A 13,862-nucleotide genomic window follows, 5' to 3' on the forward strand; every position below is an offset into this window, starting at 1 on the left:
GAGCAACACTTGTGCCCTTGTTCTACGCAAAACATTTTTTTTTAAAGCCACGTTAGACAGGAATTCCTACACATTCTGACCAGCTCAAATAGACAGAAGTCTACTACAGTATATGGCAGACCAATCCAAACTCATCTCTCAGCATGTCCAGCCCACTCATTATCTCAGCCAATCATGGCTAGCGGTAAGGTTGCTGTCTTTTTCTGTGGCTAAACCAACTAGGCTCATAATTTAACAAATGTATTTGTATTTACAGATGGCATACAAGTCTGATTTAAGACACATGAAAGTTCACATTTTCCAAAAGGCATTTCTGCCAAAAAACTTTTACGTTCAAATGGGTCTCCTGTGAAGTAGTGACCCGCGACATATGCCTAGTTTCCAGAAACGAGTCACATATATGGTATCTTAATAACCAGTGGTGACCCGACACCTGACCTCTGACCCTGTGGACCATACAGGTAGATCATCAGGTACTGTGACCCCCACTGCTCAGAACGCTGCCCTCCAGAGGACAGTCCACTCATGGAGGTCCATGCTCTGCTGCTCTCTGGAGCCTGTCTGCTCTCCATCATGGAGGTCCATGCTCTGCTACTCTCTGCTAGTCTGGAGCATGTCCGTCAACTCTCCATCAGCCGCTTTACAGCCCCCACCGCACCGCCACAGTGAGCACTTCACTTTTAAAGCCGAGAATCTGCCTCAGGTAAATATGGAGTAAATGATTGGATTATTGTTCTTTCATTTGGCCGTGTAGTAATGGCTGGATTATAAACATTGCAGAGTATAGATTTCCTGTCAGATCCTATGAATCAGACATCCTTATCTCATTTCCAGACTGCCTCTCCACCCAGCACTGCCATCTCCCAGCCAGGGAGTCTGGGGGAGCAGAAAAAACATCCCTGCAGCCACCCAGCTCAACACAGGCACTCCAAAGTCCATTCAAAGATTTCAAAAACCACTTAGGTCTCCTGTCCATATTTGTTAAGCAAGTAAATCTAAGGGATGAGGTGCACTGAATTCATAGAAAGGGGAAGAGAGGGGAGATGTCTTCCAAATGAAATTTAGGGAATGGGGGTTAGAGGCGAGCTGACAGCAGTTGTTGGGAGAGAAGCTGCACTCTGATTTGGTTCGAACCATGGAAAGAAAAATGTTTGTCTTTCTTTGAATTATGCAAATTTTTTGAGAGGGAGTTGAGATTAATGCCTGGTTTGTTTGATCCCGGGACATCACTAATGGTGATTCTGTCTGATGGTTGATGTTTCTTAGCTCCTCTCTCTGCCTGTTTGACATGGGAGTTACTTCACTGGGTTTACAACATCATCATGATTAAGTTAGTAAACAGTGTAGAGCTAAAGGAAAGCAACCGTGCACGGAGCTTACCTTATAGTCTCTATCCAGCTCTCTCCTACAGATCTATAGAAATAGGAGAAGAAATACACAATATTAAGTAAATAAGACAATTATAATAGTGGCCTACACTGAAAAGCACGAGTGCACAGTAGTTTAAAAAGAAATCAGTCTATTCATTCATCAAATAAAATCAAATGTTATTTGTCACATGCTTCGTAAACAGCAGGTGTAGACTAACAGTGAAATGCTTACTTACGGGTAATTTCCCAACAATGCAGAGTTAAAGATAACGCAAAAAAAAAAAACTCATATATAAAACAAATTGTGACACAAGGAATAAATGCACAGCGAATAACGAACAACAAGTACAAATAACATGGCTATACAGGGAGTACCTGTACCAAGTTGATGTGCAGGGGTACAAGGTAATTCAGGTAGCTCTGTACATATAAGTAGGGGTAAAGTGACTAGGCAACAGGATAGATAATAGACAGTAGCAGCAGAGTATGTGGTGTGTGTGTGTGTGTGTGTGTGTGTGTGTGTGTGTGTGTGTGTGTGTGTGTGTGTGTGTGTGTGTGTGTGTGTGTGTGTGTGTGTGTGTGTGTGTGTGTGTGTGTGTGTGTGTGTGTGTGTGTGTGTGTGTGTGTGTGTGTGTGTGTGTGTGTGTGTGTGTGTGTACGTGTTTGTTTGGTGTCATTGTAAGTATGTGTGAGTGTGTGGGTAGAATTACTGCAAAAAATGGTCAAGGTAGATAGTCCGGGTAGCCATTTGATTAGTTATTTAGCAGTGTGTTTATCAGTCTCATGGCTTGGATGTAAAAGCTGTTCAGGGTCCTGTTGGTTCCAGACTTGGTGCAGTGGTACCGCTTGCCATGGGGCTTGGGTGGCTGAAGTCTCTGACACCACTGCTCCCACCAAGGCACTGATAATAACTCCATGCAGGATGGAAACTCACTGGTTTCATTGACCTGCCTAGTAAGTGAGTGAGTTGCTGAAAGCTGAGCCAATAATCACCTTGAAATGTAACCATCTAAGGAAGTGTTTTTTTATTGGGAACTAAACAGAGCCACTGTTGTAATTTCTCCAGCCTGATGGATTCTGTGCGTTTAACAAATTGCATTTATAGATTTTCCCTTTGAAGGGATAATCTGATCTTTTAATTTATATTTCTACCATGAAACTCAAACATCAAGTGATCTTCTGAAACCCCTGGTGCACCTCAATTGGAATACATTTTCACATGCACTTAATTGCATTTAAATATATTGATATTTTAAAAGTGACTATATTATCATTTTAATGTAACTTAGCCTAATGTTCTCTTTCAAATGACTTTATCAATACCCTATCAACATGGACCCCAGTCTTTTATCTTTAGCGTTTTAATGTATTCATTTATAATGATGATTACTTCATGATTTCCATAATAGAAAGGTTTATGTTTTTATTGATCTAGAGTGGGCAAATTATAGAAACAAATTGCATTTTGTTGCTGGCAGGTTCCTGTCATTCCTTCAGTTCATGAATTGCAATGTGTTATAAATAAATAAAAGTGCCTCCCCCGTCCTAGGTGATCTGGTGAAATACCACTCCCTCTAGCGGAGAAGATGACGTGCCTGGTAGTCCCTCAACTATAACCTACAAGCCTTCAAGGAAGGTGTATTCAGGAATGAGGGGGTTTCTCAGTTTAAGGCCAGCGTCAAATGGAAGACTTCATGATCATCCCATACTGTTGTCTTTAAAAGTAGGCTATTTTATGTTAGCCAACTCATTACATTTTTTTAATGTATTTTTATTTTACACAATTGCCTACGAAACCTATGAAACAATAGATTTGATAACAAGCATATTAAACATTGAAAATTACTTTTATGTTTATTAAATTCAATGCTGACACACCAACAGTGGTTTACTGTCCATAGTTTACACTAATTTCAGCAACTCTTGGTGCATCCCACTGGGCACAGATGTCAGTCAGTTCAACTGTTTATTTACATTCGGTTGAGTTGTCAACTAACGTGAATTACATTCGAAATCAACAAAAAAAAGGCCATTGGATTTCGGTTAAAAGTTGGGTGGTTCATACGAAATTCGCTTATGTTGATGACTTTTTGCAAATCCAATCAGTTTTCCACGTTGCTTCAACGCGTCACAATTATAGTTTTTGTTGAAATTACGTGAAACAACATTGGATCAACCAGTTTCTGCGCAGTGGGATATTTCCAAGAGGAACAACTAATTACAAGTTTTCAGACAATAACTGAAATGAGGTCATCCGTTATGAAGAAAGGGGTTTCTGACCATTTGCATACACATCTGTACCCCACTCTCACCGTCTCAAAACTTCCTGGGGATCTGTCACAATGTTAGCTATGTGATACTTTTGCAACGCCCTGATCTCACTCTGCTACAGACGCGACACCACTATTGTCTTGTTATCTATTCATCAACAGTGGAATCCAACCGAACTTTTCCAGAACTGCCGTGGTATTTAAGATTTGCACCGCGTGTCAACTGTCACTGTTGTTTTCTTGGTGAAGATTTACACTAATCCAGGCACACGTTGCTGTTATGGACCCCGAGAGGGAGGGGAAAGGGAGCGAATATTCAGTGGCAGTTATCCAAATTATCTCAGACTTTTTCTCAGTAACTATAACAGTAAAGGTCAGTAATGGCTTCTCAGCTGCATAGGCATCTTGATCTCTGCGACGGATGTTTGGTGTCGCCGCAGGGGATGGAGAATATACTGTAAAAGGGCGAAGGCTGGAGGAGGAGTTGATAGATGTAGCCTACTGTCGTATGACTAAAACGGCGCATTCACAATCATATAGGTAGCCGCTCCTACAACCTGAAGACACCAACCCTACACAGTAGCACCTGAGGGATTTGATATAACCTGTCTGTAAAGGTAGAGTATTCTCCACCTTACTTTTCTCTTCCATTTATTATCATTGAGCTACTTTTCTGAAGGCTATTTACAAGTTGTTGGCAGGTCCACTATCACTTCATTTATTAGCCTATGAATTTAATGGTTCAATAAAATATTTTGAATGAAAGATGGTCAGATTTTTTTATTTATTTGTATTTTGATGGAAGTTGTTGTGTGTGGAAACACTGAAATAAATTATTTAGTGCAAACTTTTTTAAAGTTCATATTTGATGTTGACTGCTGTTATTAATGATAACGCTATAGCCTACTGCTGACCCCGTTGGCAGCTTATATGCATGTAGGCTACCTAGCCTACCAACTTGCGAAACAGTACTCTGAAACAGTGCACATTTTTAATAACCCAGCTATTCAATGTTTTATAACTGTGGACAGTGTGCACTCTTTTTTCAATTTCTTTTTTTTCTTTATGATTTTATTTTTGTATTGATTGTGGCGCTGAATCAGAGACATGATGAGGGCTGCCTGTTTTTTATGAAGGACTGTTAATCAATGGAGCTGAAATTTAAGTCAACTTGAACTGCGTCGCACGCGCCTCGTGGGCATAATGAAAAACAAGAACATGATTAGAGCGAGGGAGCGAAGGAGAGGAGGACATCCCCTAAAGCCAAACGGCCAACACAATTGCCAGCCCAGGTCCTATTCATGTATAATCTTACCTTCAGAGTTTGAGTGAGTTAAATTGTGATTCGGCACCTCCAATCACTCATTACTGCCACGCACAGGTCGGAAGTCTACAATAGCTCAATACAGTAGAGGTTTTTATTTAGACATTTTGAGGAAGTACATAACGGGAGGAAATGAAGATAGTTGCTCAGCGAAACTCCACATTTGCAGAGTAATAAACGTATTTTGACATTGAAACACTTGCAGCGCTGTCTAATGGGAGTTCGAATCGGAGCTTCTAACGCCAGATACTGGGGCTTACTATTGCTATTGCCTGTTCGAAAAACAGTTGGGCCTGTGCAATTTGTCTTATTGTTTAATTCGCATAACAGTCCCTGTAAGAAACTGGAAGTGCATGACAGACATTTGTTATCATTTTGAGACAGCTGAAGTCGTTGAGAACCCCAAATTCTAGCCACTTCGCGACCAGCAGCCTAGCCTACTTATTGGATCAAAAACAGGTCATGTGAGATGTAATGGAACTCGGGAGTATTGGTGCTGTATCTGTTCAACAGGAAATAAAGACACAAGTATGCTTGTTTTAGTACTTCATAATCTTGTGGTGACACACACACACTCACTGCTTCAACATGTTGCTATTCTTATAGAATATGTGCTGTATTTATTGTCTAAATTGAAGCCTCTATATCAGATCTGCAGGGTGCACATGTATTTGTGGTTATCTATGTGCTATGAAATAAGGGAGGTCTGTGAATGTAACACTAGTCCAAATTCTTGTATGGCATGAGTTGTGCGTGCTGTATTACTTTCTGTCATAACTCTGCTTCCACATATGCTCACCTAATAGTGATCAAGTGTGTTCAATGCATAGAGCAGTCTCTTCTCTTTTTGTACACAATTTCTCCCTGTCCAATAATTTTCCACTATAGTGGTAAGGGAAGGTTTCATAACACACCTGATACGAGGGCATTGTAAACAACATCACTTTTTTCATAACTGAGCTTACGCTACAACAGTCTGGCCAATGTCATCTAGTAAGCACCAGAAGTGAAGTGTAATATTTCTCAATGATATTCCGTCATCTCATTCTCTGATATTCAGGCAGGTTGTAAATGTGGGGCAGTATCAACTCTGGTAGGCTCGTAAAGGACAAGGATGAATTTAGCATATTTGCTGAAAGAGACATCACATCCAAATACGAACTTGAATATGTAACCCTGTAAGTAATCGAATTCACTATATAAAAACCTGTGTGTGTGCGTGTGTAGTTACGTACTGTAGCTGCATAATGAATGAGACAGGATTTTTTCAATGGAGGATTCCAGCAGTGAACGAGCCTTCTTGATAAGCATTCCAAAGGGATTGCACCCATCCCCTTAACCAAATCAGATGGATTACAAATTAGGATGAATGACCTTTAATCCAAAGTTTTTCAATGAAATTACAGTCTGTTTCAAAATATCTTAAGACATCAATCATCTATTTGATACAAGGCTCAAAGTTGATACCTTTAGCACATGCCAAAGCCCTATGCCACGAGGTCGCAGGTCACTCACTCACTGTCTGTTGTATTTTACAGTAGGTTGATAGTAGTTTTATTCATACTGTATGCTGATTCATGAAATCCCTTGTCAGCGTTGTCTGAAATCTCCACCACGTGTCTTTAGGTTGTATCTGGGTCAAGGAAATTGGGTAGCACTTTGTTTTTAACAAAACACATGGTCTTGATTTGTCATTGATTTTGTCTGGATATTTCTCATTATTCCATTGGAATATTCAGTCAGTGTTATTATAACTTTAACAGATGTTTAAGATTTTATAATTGATTCACACTAGTTTGATTTTGGATTGTATATTGTGTTTTATATACAGTAGCAGCCATGTCAATCAATGGCTTAGATGTGGAAACATAGTTCTTTGGTGTACTGTAAGTCATTTTTTGTATTTTTTAAGAAAGACTAGATGTTTTTATGTGTGCTACTTTAAAGCAGCTCTGATGGGGATGTTGCTAGACATCAATAGGCCTGTGATGATCAAGAGGGATTGAGTGATGGTTTTGCGTCGATTATGGAAACGTGAGCTGATTAATAGAACTGGATTCTTTTTTAAACTGGAATACCAACACGCAGTTATGGGGCAGTCCTATTTTACCAGAGACATACTGTTACTGTATTACAGTAAGGAGGGAGAATTTGCCAACCTCCTCTCTTTTGTAATCTATTATTGGAAGACATTGTACTCAGTTCCCCAAGTTGTCGACTCTTCAATGATGTAATTATTAAATCAACTATGAAAAGTAAGCCACTGGCCACCATCTCTGAACTTGCTTTATTCAAGTAGAGCTAATTAGATAAAAACAGTCAAGTCATGCTATTTGACTTATCCCAGAATTGTCGGCCATTGTTCGACTGCTCTTTTCTACTTTAAGATGCCATGTTAAGCTGTGTTCTTATAATATGGGGATACAGTAATATAGAGCCCCTCATTGACTGTGAAATGCTATCTGCGTTCTCCACATTCTTCCTGGGCTTGATCAACAGTGAAACACAGGCGGTTTTAAACGGCGGTCAGAGAAGACAGGGCTGGATTTTCCGCTGCTTTAGAAGCTGATGGACTCTCAGAGTTTGAGTTATGGCTTGAGATCATCTCTCACAGCTGGTGAAATGTCCACAATAGTCCTTCACATGTAACCGCAAGCGCATATGGCCACGCACAACTCAATACATGGATTTACTTTCCTCAACGGATGCAAAGTTGTTGTCTTTTGAAAGTAAATGTGTGTTCCCAGTTGTCTCTGTGTTGTTGGGTTTCAGTTTTCTGTGCTTTTTGACTTGTTCTGAATCCTGACATGTCAGATTTGTTGTTACTTCAGCAGAAATCCCAGAAACATTCCTTACCCCATGACTTCAACGGGTGACTATCCAGAAACATTCCTTACCCCATGACTTCAACGGGTGACTATCCAGAAACATTCCTTACCCCATGACTTCAACGGGTGACTATCCAGAAACATTCCTTACCCCATGACTTCAATGGGTGACTATCCAGAAACATTCCTTACCCCATGACTTCAACGGGTGACTATCCAGAAACATTCCTTACCCCATGACTTCAACGGGTGACTATCCAGAAACATTCCTTACCCCATGACTTCAACGGGTGACTATCCAGAAACATTCCTTACCCCATGACTTCAACGGGTGACTATCCAGAAACATTCCTTACCCCATGACTTCAACGGGTGACTATCCAGAAACATTCCTTACCCCATGACTTCAACGGGTGACTATCCAGAAACATTCCTTACCCCATGACTTCAACGGGTGACTATCCAGAAACATTCCTTACCCCATGACTTCAACGGGTGACTATCCAGAAACATGGAGCACTCTGTTTCTGCATAGATCTGAAAGATTTATTGACGGGACATACAAACAGGCTGAAATGTCTCTGGTGTACTGAAAATACACTACTGCTGTTAGTTAGCACTTTTAAATTAAGCTAATTTGAAGGATCAACAGTAAGGCATTGCTTTGTTACATTGCTTTGTTGTGGTTGTCTGTCATAACCTGCTGAAACAAATACTTTTTATGTAATGAACTGTTGTTATTCTTGTGCACACTACAGTATGTTGTGTAAAAAACTTGTTTTTATACATAAATATTCCTTGTGCTATTTCAATTGGTATAAAAGCTTTATTTTTGTAAATCTGAAAATAAAGGTTGAATTGAATTAATAATATAATTCCTTTTTGTTTTACTATAAATGTTTTCCTGTTTTCTGGACTAATTGTGATTAAGTGGGCTCAAGGGGAAATCATATTGTTTTATTTTTATAGATATGTGCTTTATTTCAACATCAATAGGGCATACATGTCCAGCAACTCGTGTATGTATTCATATTTGAAATTAGCATTGTGAATGGCTGCCTGTGAGTTTTTAGCTGTCATATTTTTATTTGTGTGTTTTTCAACATGTTTTAGTGTGTTGTGTGAACTCTTTTAAGTGCATGTTGTAAAGTATATGCATCTGTCTGTTCTAATGACAGTGGCGTTGTGTATTTGTGTGTGAGCATGTGTGTGTATTTTTGTGTAGCAGAGAGCTCTATTGAGCGTTTGGTTCCCTCCTCCGTGCTCTGTCCCTTTAAGTCCTACCCCTCGGAGACAACAGCAGCTGTTCCATATTCATCAAGCCACTGAGTCTTAAAGAGCCCTATCCTGACCATGGAAAGAGTCATTCCTCTCTCTCGCTCTGCATCTTAGCGCTCATCCGCCGCTGCCTGCGCTCCTCTCGATCTCGCTGTCTCTCGCCCCCCTTTACCTCTCTCTCCCACTCCCCTCTCTCGAGCTCTCATATACACACAGACACACACATAGACGCACAACCATAGACACAGACACAAACACTCTTCAACTCTCTTACGCACACACTCTCGAACACAGTCAGATACAGCATACCTGTGCAGGCTGGGGGAAGCAGTTCTGGAGGGGCTTTTCACCGTTCTCTCTGAGGGTGCTCTGCTGTCATTTTGGGGGAGAAGCGGGTCTCAATTGTTTCCTATTTCCTCTTCCTCTTCTCATTCCTGGAATGCTAAAACTGGACTGATGGACATTTCAGAACTTTGTCTGCCAGACCCTCTCAGCTATCATAACCAGTAGGTGCACTTCTTTCTTTCAGCCTTCTTTTTAACATACCCGTCTTTTGTGATGTTGGATATAGCTTTGTTCCCCTCTTGCAATCTTTCTTTCTTTTTCCTCCTCTCTCCTTTCTCTTCGTGTTTTCTTGTAGAAGTGCTTGCATTTGTTTCCTTTACAAAGGACCTGCCGATCTCGGCGCCGAACTTTTTACTGCTATTGTTAAGATGCACTGTGCTTTTCCTGGCTCTCTTGCTCACACTCACACACACACACACACACACACACACACACACACACACACACACACACACACACACACACACACACACACACACACACACACACACACACACACACACACACACACACACACACACACACACACACTAATGTGCACTATCTGACTCTTTCTCTCTACATATGTTATGGAGGGCTGTTAATTCATACAGGACTGTCTGCTGCCAGTGTTACCCTAAAAGCAACAGGACAGGTGTGCTGTGGTGTGTCTTTGGTTGTGTTCAATAGGGAGAGAGGACCCGTAGCACTTTAGCACATTGTCAGCCATGTGTGTCACTGTGCACATTTCATTAAGAGCATGGCCGATCAATTAGGAGTAGCTCGTTGCAACGTGCAAGTGTGTTTTTCCTAAAGAATAGAGGGAACGTGTCCTGTTGGGTTAGGAGCTTGTTCTGGGATGGCTTTGTTCTCTGTCCGTGTCCTGGCCGGACTGCCACCCTGACACAATCAGAATACATTTAAAAATATTAGATTAAAGTGAATTAATGGAATTGGGGAGGATGAATTGCACGCTGCAATATTTGTATGTCTGGGGATAGATGTATGAAAGAACCGTGTAATCCCAGTGATCAGTCAGATCCATCCCAGCTCCATCCCAGCTAGTAGCACATCAGCCAGGCTGCCTGTCTGAGAAGCCCTCGCTAACTGTGGGCTTGCTTAAAGTTACCTGGTAATTTTATATGTACTTCTGCTTTTATACATTCATATCTTGTTGGCATGTAGGAGATGTATTTTTTATTTTATAGCTGACTGGTATGATTGCTTGAATAAAAATGGAAAAGTATCTCCAATCCAATTTTATTAATCTACTTTAGAAAGTGTTCTAAAAATACAACAGCTAGATATCTATACATGTATGTTTTAATATAATTTTATAATATTCCACTCAGCAGTGACAATCTTTTAATTTGCAGGGTCTGTAAGTATTATCATGTGCTTTTGATTAAATTCTTTATACTTGCTGTCACATCCTCATGTAGTATTCCAGACAGTCATTATTTCAACCCATAACTCTTTCCACGCAAAAATCTAATCAGCCAAATGTGTCTGTCGTTGTAGCTGGATTATGATTAAAAGGCATGTCTGCTGAAAGATTGAGATATATTTATTTATTTTTGTCATTTAGCAGATGCTCTTATCCACTTACTGGAGCAATTAGGGATGTGCCTTGCTTAAGGGCACATCAACAGATTTTTCACCTAGTCAGCTTTTTGGATTCAAACCAGCGGCCTTTCAGTTACTGGCCCAACATTCTTAACCACTAAGCTACTCGCCGCCCTATGATATGACAGAAAATAATAAATGAAAGTAGTTGAGCAGTATAGATTTTCATGTATGGTATTTCAAAGCAATACAATCAGAGGAATTCTCAATGGGATGTCATGCAAAAGAGGAAAAGGGTTGAATTGTTCTGACAGCCTATGGATTCACTCTTGTTTTCAGGAACTCTAGTTTGGGCATTAACCATATCCCGCTCAGAGAGAGAAAAGTCAATCTAGTGAACTCATTAACCCCTTAGACGGACTGTTATAATCTCCTTTGTTTTACAGAGGTTCTATACAACTCTGCCTTTTAGGTACACTTCAGTGGTAAAGGGTCAAAGTAACAAACTTGCTCATCATAATATACAATAACTATACAATAACTACTGAGACATATTTAAGATACCTTTATTAGTATTGACGTTTACATAGTATACTGATTTATTATGAGAACATTATTTTTAACGCTCAAACCTTTCAAATGCAATTTTCCACCTCAAAATGTGACTCATGTATTCATTTTTATGATTTTCTTCCAAATCATGTTGTTTGGTGCAATGGTAACAACATTCTAACCTACGTTGGTGGTTATTCACTGTAAGCACTCTAGCCAATATGGGGTGCATAAATTAAATAATTAAATTGTTTTAGATTGACTGACATTATATTTACGATAGGGAATGTTGAATTTAAGATCATTGTGGCAAGTGTTTCAACAGAAATTTGCAATATAATGATTTTGGATTTCATTGGAAAGGTGGGCACAGTGCACAATACAAATAATGTTAGAGTTAAATTAAGCAAAGCTTTTCTTTGGTGGCTTTAATGATACATGTACACTAGGTGATGCAGAATGATTTATTTTATTTTGCATCATGTAATATAACATCTAATATATCATTCAGTGGAATACGATTATTAGATACAAATATTTTGTGTCTCAATGTTGTGTTTCACACTTCCATACATGTAACATTTATAAGACAAGCAATTCTAATTAGAAATTTGTACAAAAAATACAACTACAAAGGGTGTTTGGCATTCAAAATACTGACTGTGTTTTACATGTTTTATTTTCTATCACATACGATGTAGAGATAGCGTGCATTTCCTTCTCTTCTGTGATATAGAACAGGTAATATCTGTAAATGTAATATATAACGCCATATTAAATATAGGTTTGACATAATTGCGGTGTTCTATGATATAGGTATTAGATGTATGTGCATGTAAAAATGAAATTAGTCAATTGAACACTTATTACTGCTTTAGCCATGTATAGCAGGAATTACATACAGTAGATGTTTTGACATGCAATGGCTGGCAATATCTCAAACATAAATCAGTTTAAGATCAGCTGTGATCTTTTTCATAAATTGCATTGAAATAGTTTAGATATTTATGTACAGTAACACTCTAGTATACACTTAAGATGTATTTGAATTGATTTAAAATGAAATGTCCAACTATTTAAAAAATAATAATCTTTACAAAGCAGTTAATCCGACAGTAAAATCATTACGCAAAAGATGAAAGACTTTATAATGAAAATAACATTGGACAACATCTAAAATGAAAGTCTTTGCTTCCAACTAATGCAGTGTTGTTCGTTATAGGACATAGTTTGCATTGAGTTTACAGTGTCTAGTCCCTCTGCTTGGTCCGTGGACAGCAGTATTTCCAGCCCCTCGGTGTGGTGTGGTGGTGTGTGTCTCCGGTGCTTGGTTGCTGGGATTACTGGAACGTATGTACACCATGTAATTAACAGAGCAATGATGTAGAAGCAGTGTAGTATGTTGCTCTATAGATTGACCTGGAGGCCTGAGTGACACTGCCTACGACTGTAGGAATCGGATTGAATCAGTGATCGTTTTTATTTCAGACAATATGGAGAGGTATGTATAGCCTATTACTGCTTGTTTGAATTGATCACTCAAATACATTTTCCCTAAAAAAGAGCAATAGTAGGTATGAAGTGGCATGTCTCTCCACAGCTTCAAGCTTGCTCTATATTTATTCTCCCTTCTCGATTGGGATGATGGATAGTAAGCTACGTATAGTAAGATTGGGATGGATAGTAAGCTACGTATTGTAAGATTGGGATGGATAGTAAGCTACGTATTGTAAGATTGGGATGGATAGTAAGCTACGTATAGTAAGATTGGGATGGATAGTAAGCTACGTATTGTAAGATTGGGATGATAGTAAGCTACGTATAGTAAGATTGGGATGGATAGTAAGCTACGTATTGTAAGATTGGGATGATAGTAAGCTACGTATAGTAAGATTGGGATGATAGTAAGCTACGTATAGTAAGATCGGGATGGATAGTAAGCTGAAATTCACAGAACTTGATTTGTTTAAGTTGAAGTCTCTCTTGGTTCAGGCAGCAGGAGGTAACATATGACAGTCAGACAGGCTTATTGTTGCTCTCCTATTGCTCTGGCTGTTTCAGCGCAACTCAGAAATAAGCCAATGCTGAGGATTGTCAGTTTGAGTTCATCTGGGCTCTCTAGCAAACACACGCTGAGCGGCAGGCAGCTGATTGAGACGGGACTCCTCTCTATCCTAAATGTTCCATCAACACCCTCACTGCTCCTCCCAGCCATACTCTACATGTCCATTTAGTAAATGCTTTCTGATGCATTTTCATAAAAAAGCAATAGTTAGAACACAGCAATGAATTACACTTCCATTTGTTTGACTTCATTTCCAGGTTGCTGCATTAGGCTCAGTAAAATGCC

At 39.5% G+C, this 13,862-nt stretch overlaps 1 protein-coding gene across 3 annotated transcripts in view; it reads left to right on the forward strand.

Moving 5' to 3' along the window:
* The first annotated feature begins 4,162 nt into the window (after positions 1-4,162).
* LOC139553593 (steroid hormone receptor ERR2) overlaps positions 4,163-13,862 on the forward strand; it is a 55,169-nt gene continuing 45,469 nt past the window's right edge. For 2 of the 3 annotated variants that reach the window (XM_071366091.1, XM_071366092.1), the window contains exon 1: positions 9,403-9,576. In XM_071366091.1, the coding sequence (XP_071222192.1) occupies positions 9,527-9,576 (50 nt within the window). In that variant the 5' untranslated portion in view covers positions 9,403-9,526. Of the gene's footprint in view, positions 4,258-9,402; positions 9,577-13,862 lie in introns of those variants that run through there. The other variant, XM_071366093.1, reaches the window with a different exon arrangement.

Source organism: Salvelinus alpinus, chromosome 25 (genome assembly GCF_045679555.1).
Source record: "Salvelinus alpinus chromosome 25, SLU_Salpinus.1, whole genome shotgun sequence".
Classification (NCBI taxonomy): Eukaryota; Metazoa; Chordata; class Actinopteri; order Salmoniformes; family Salmonidae; genus Salvelinus; species Salvelinus alpinus.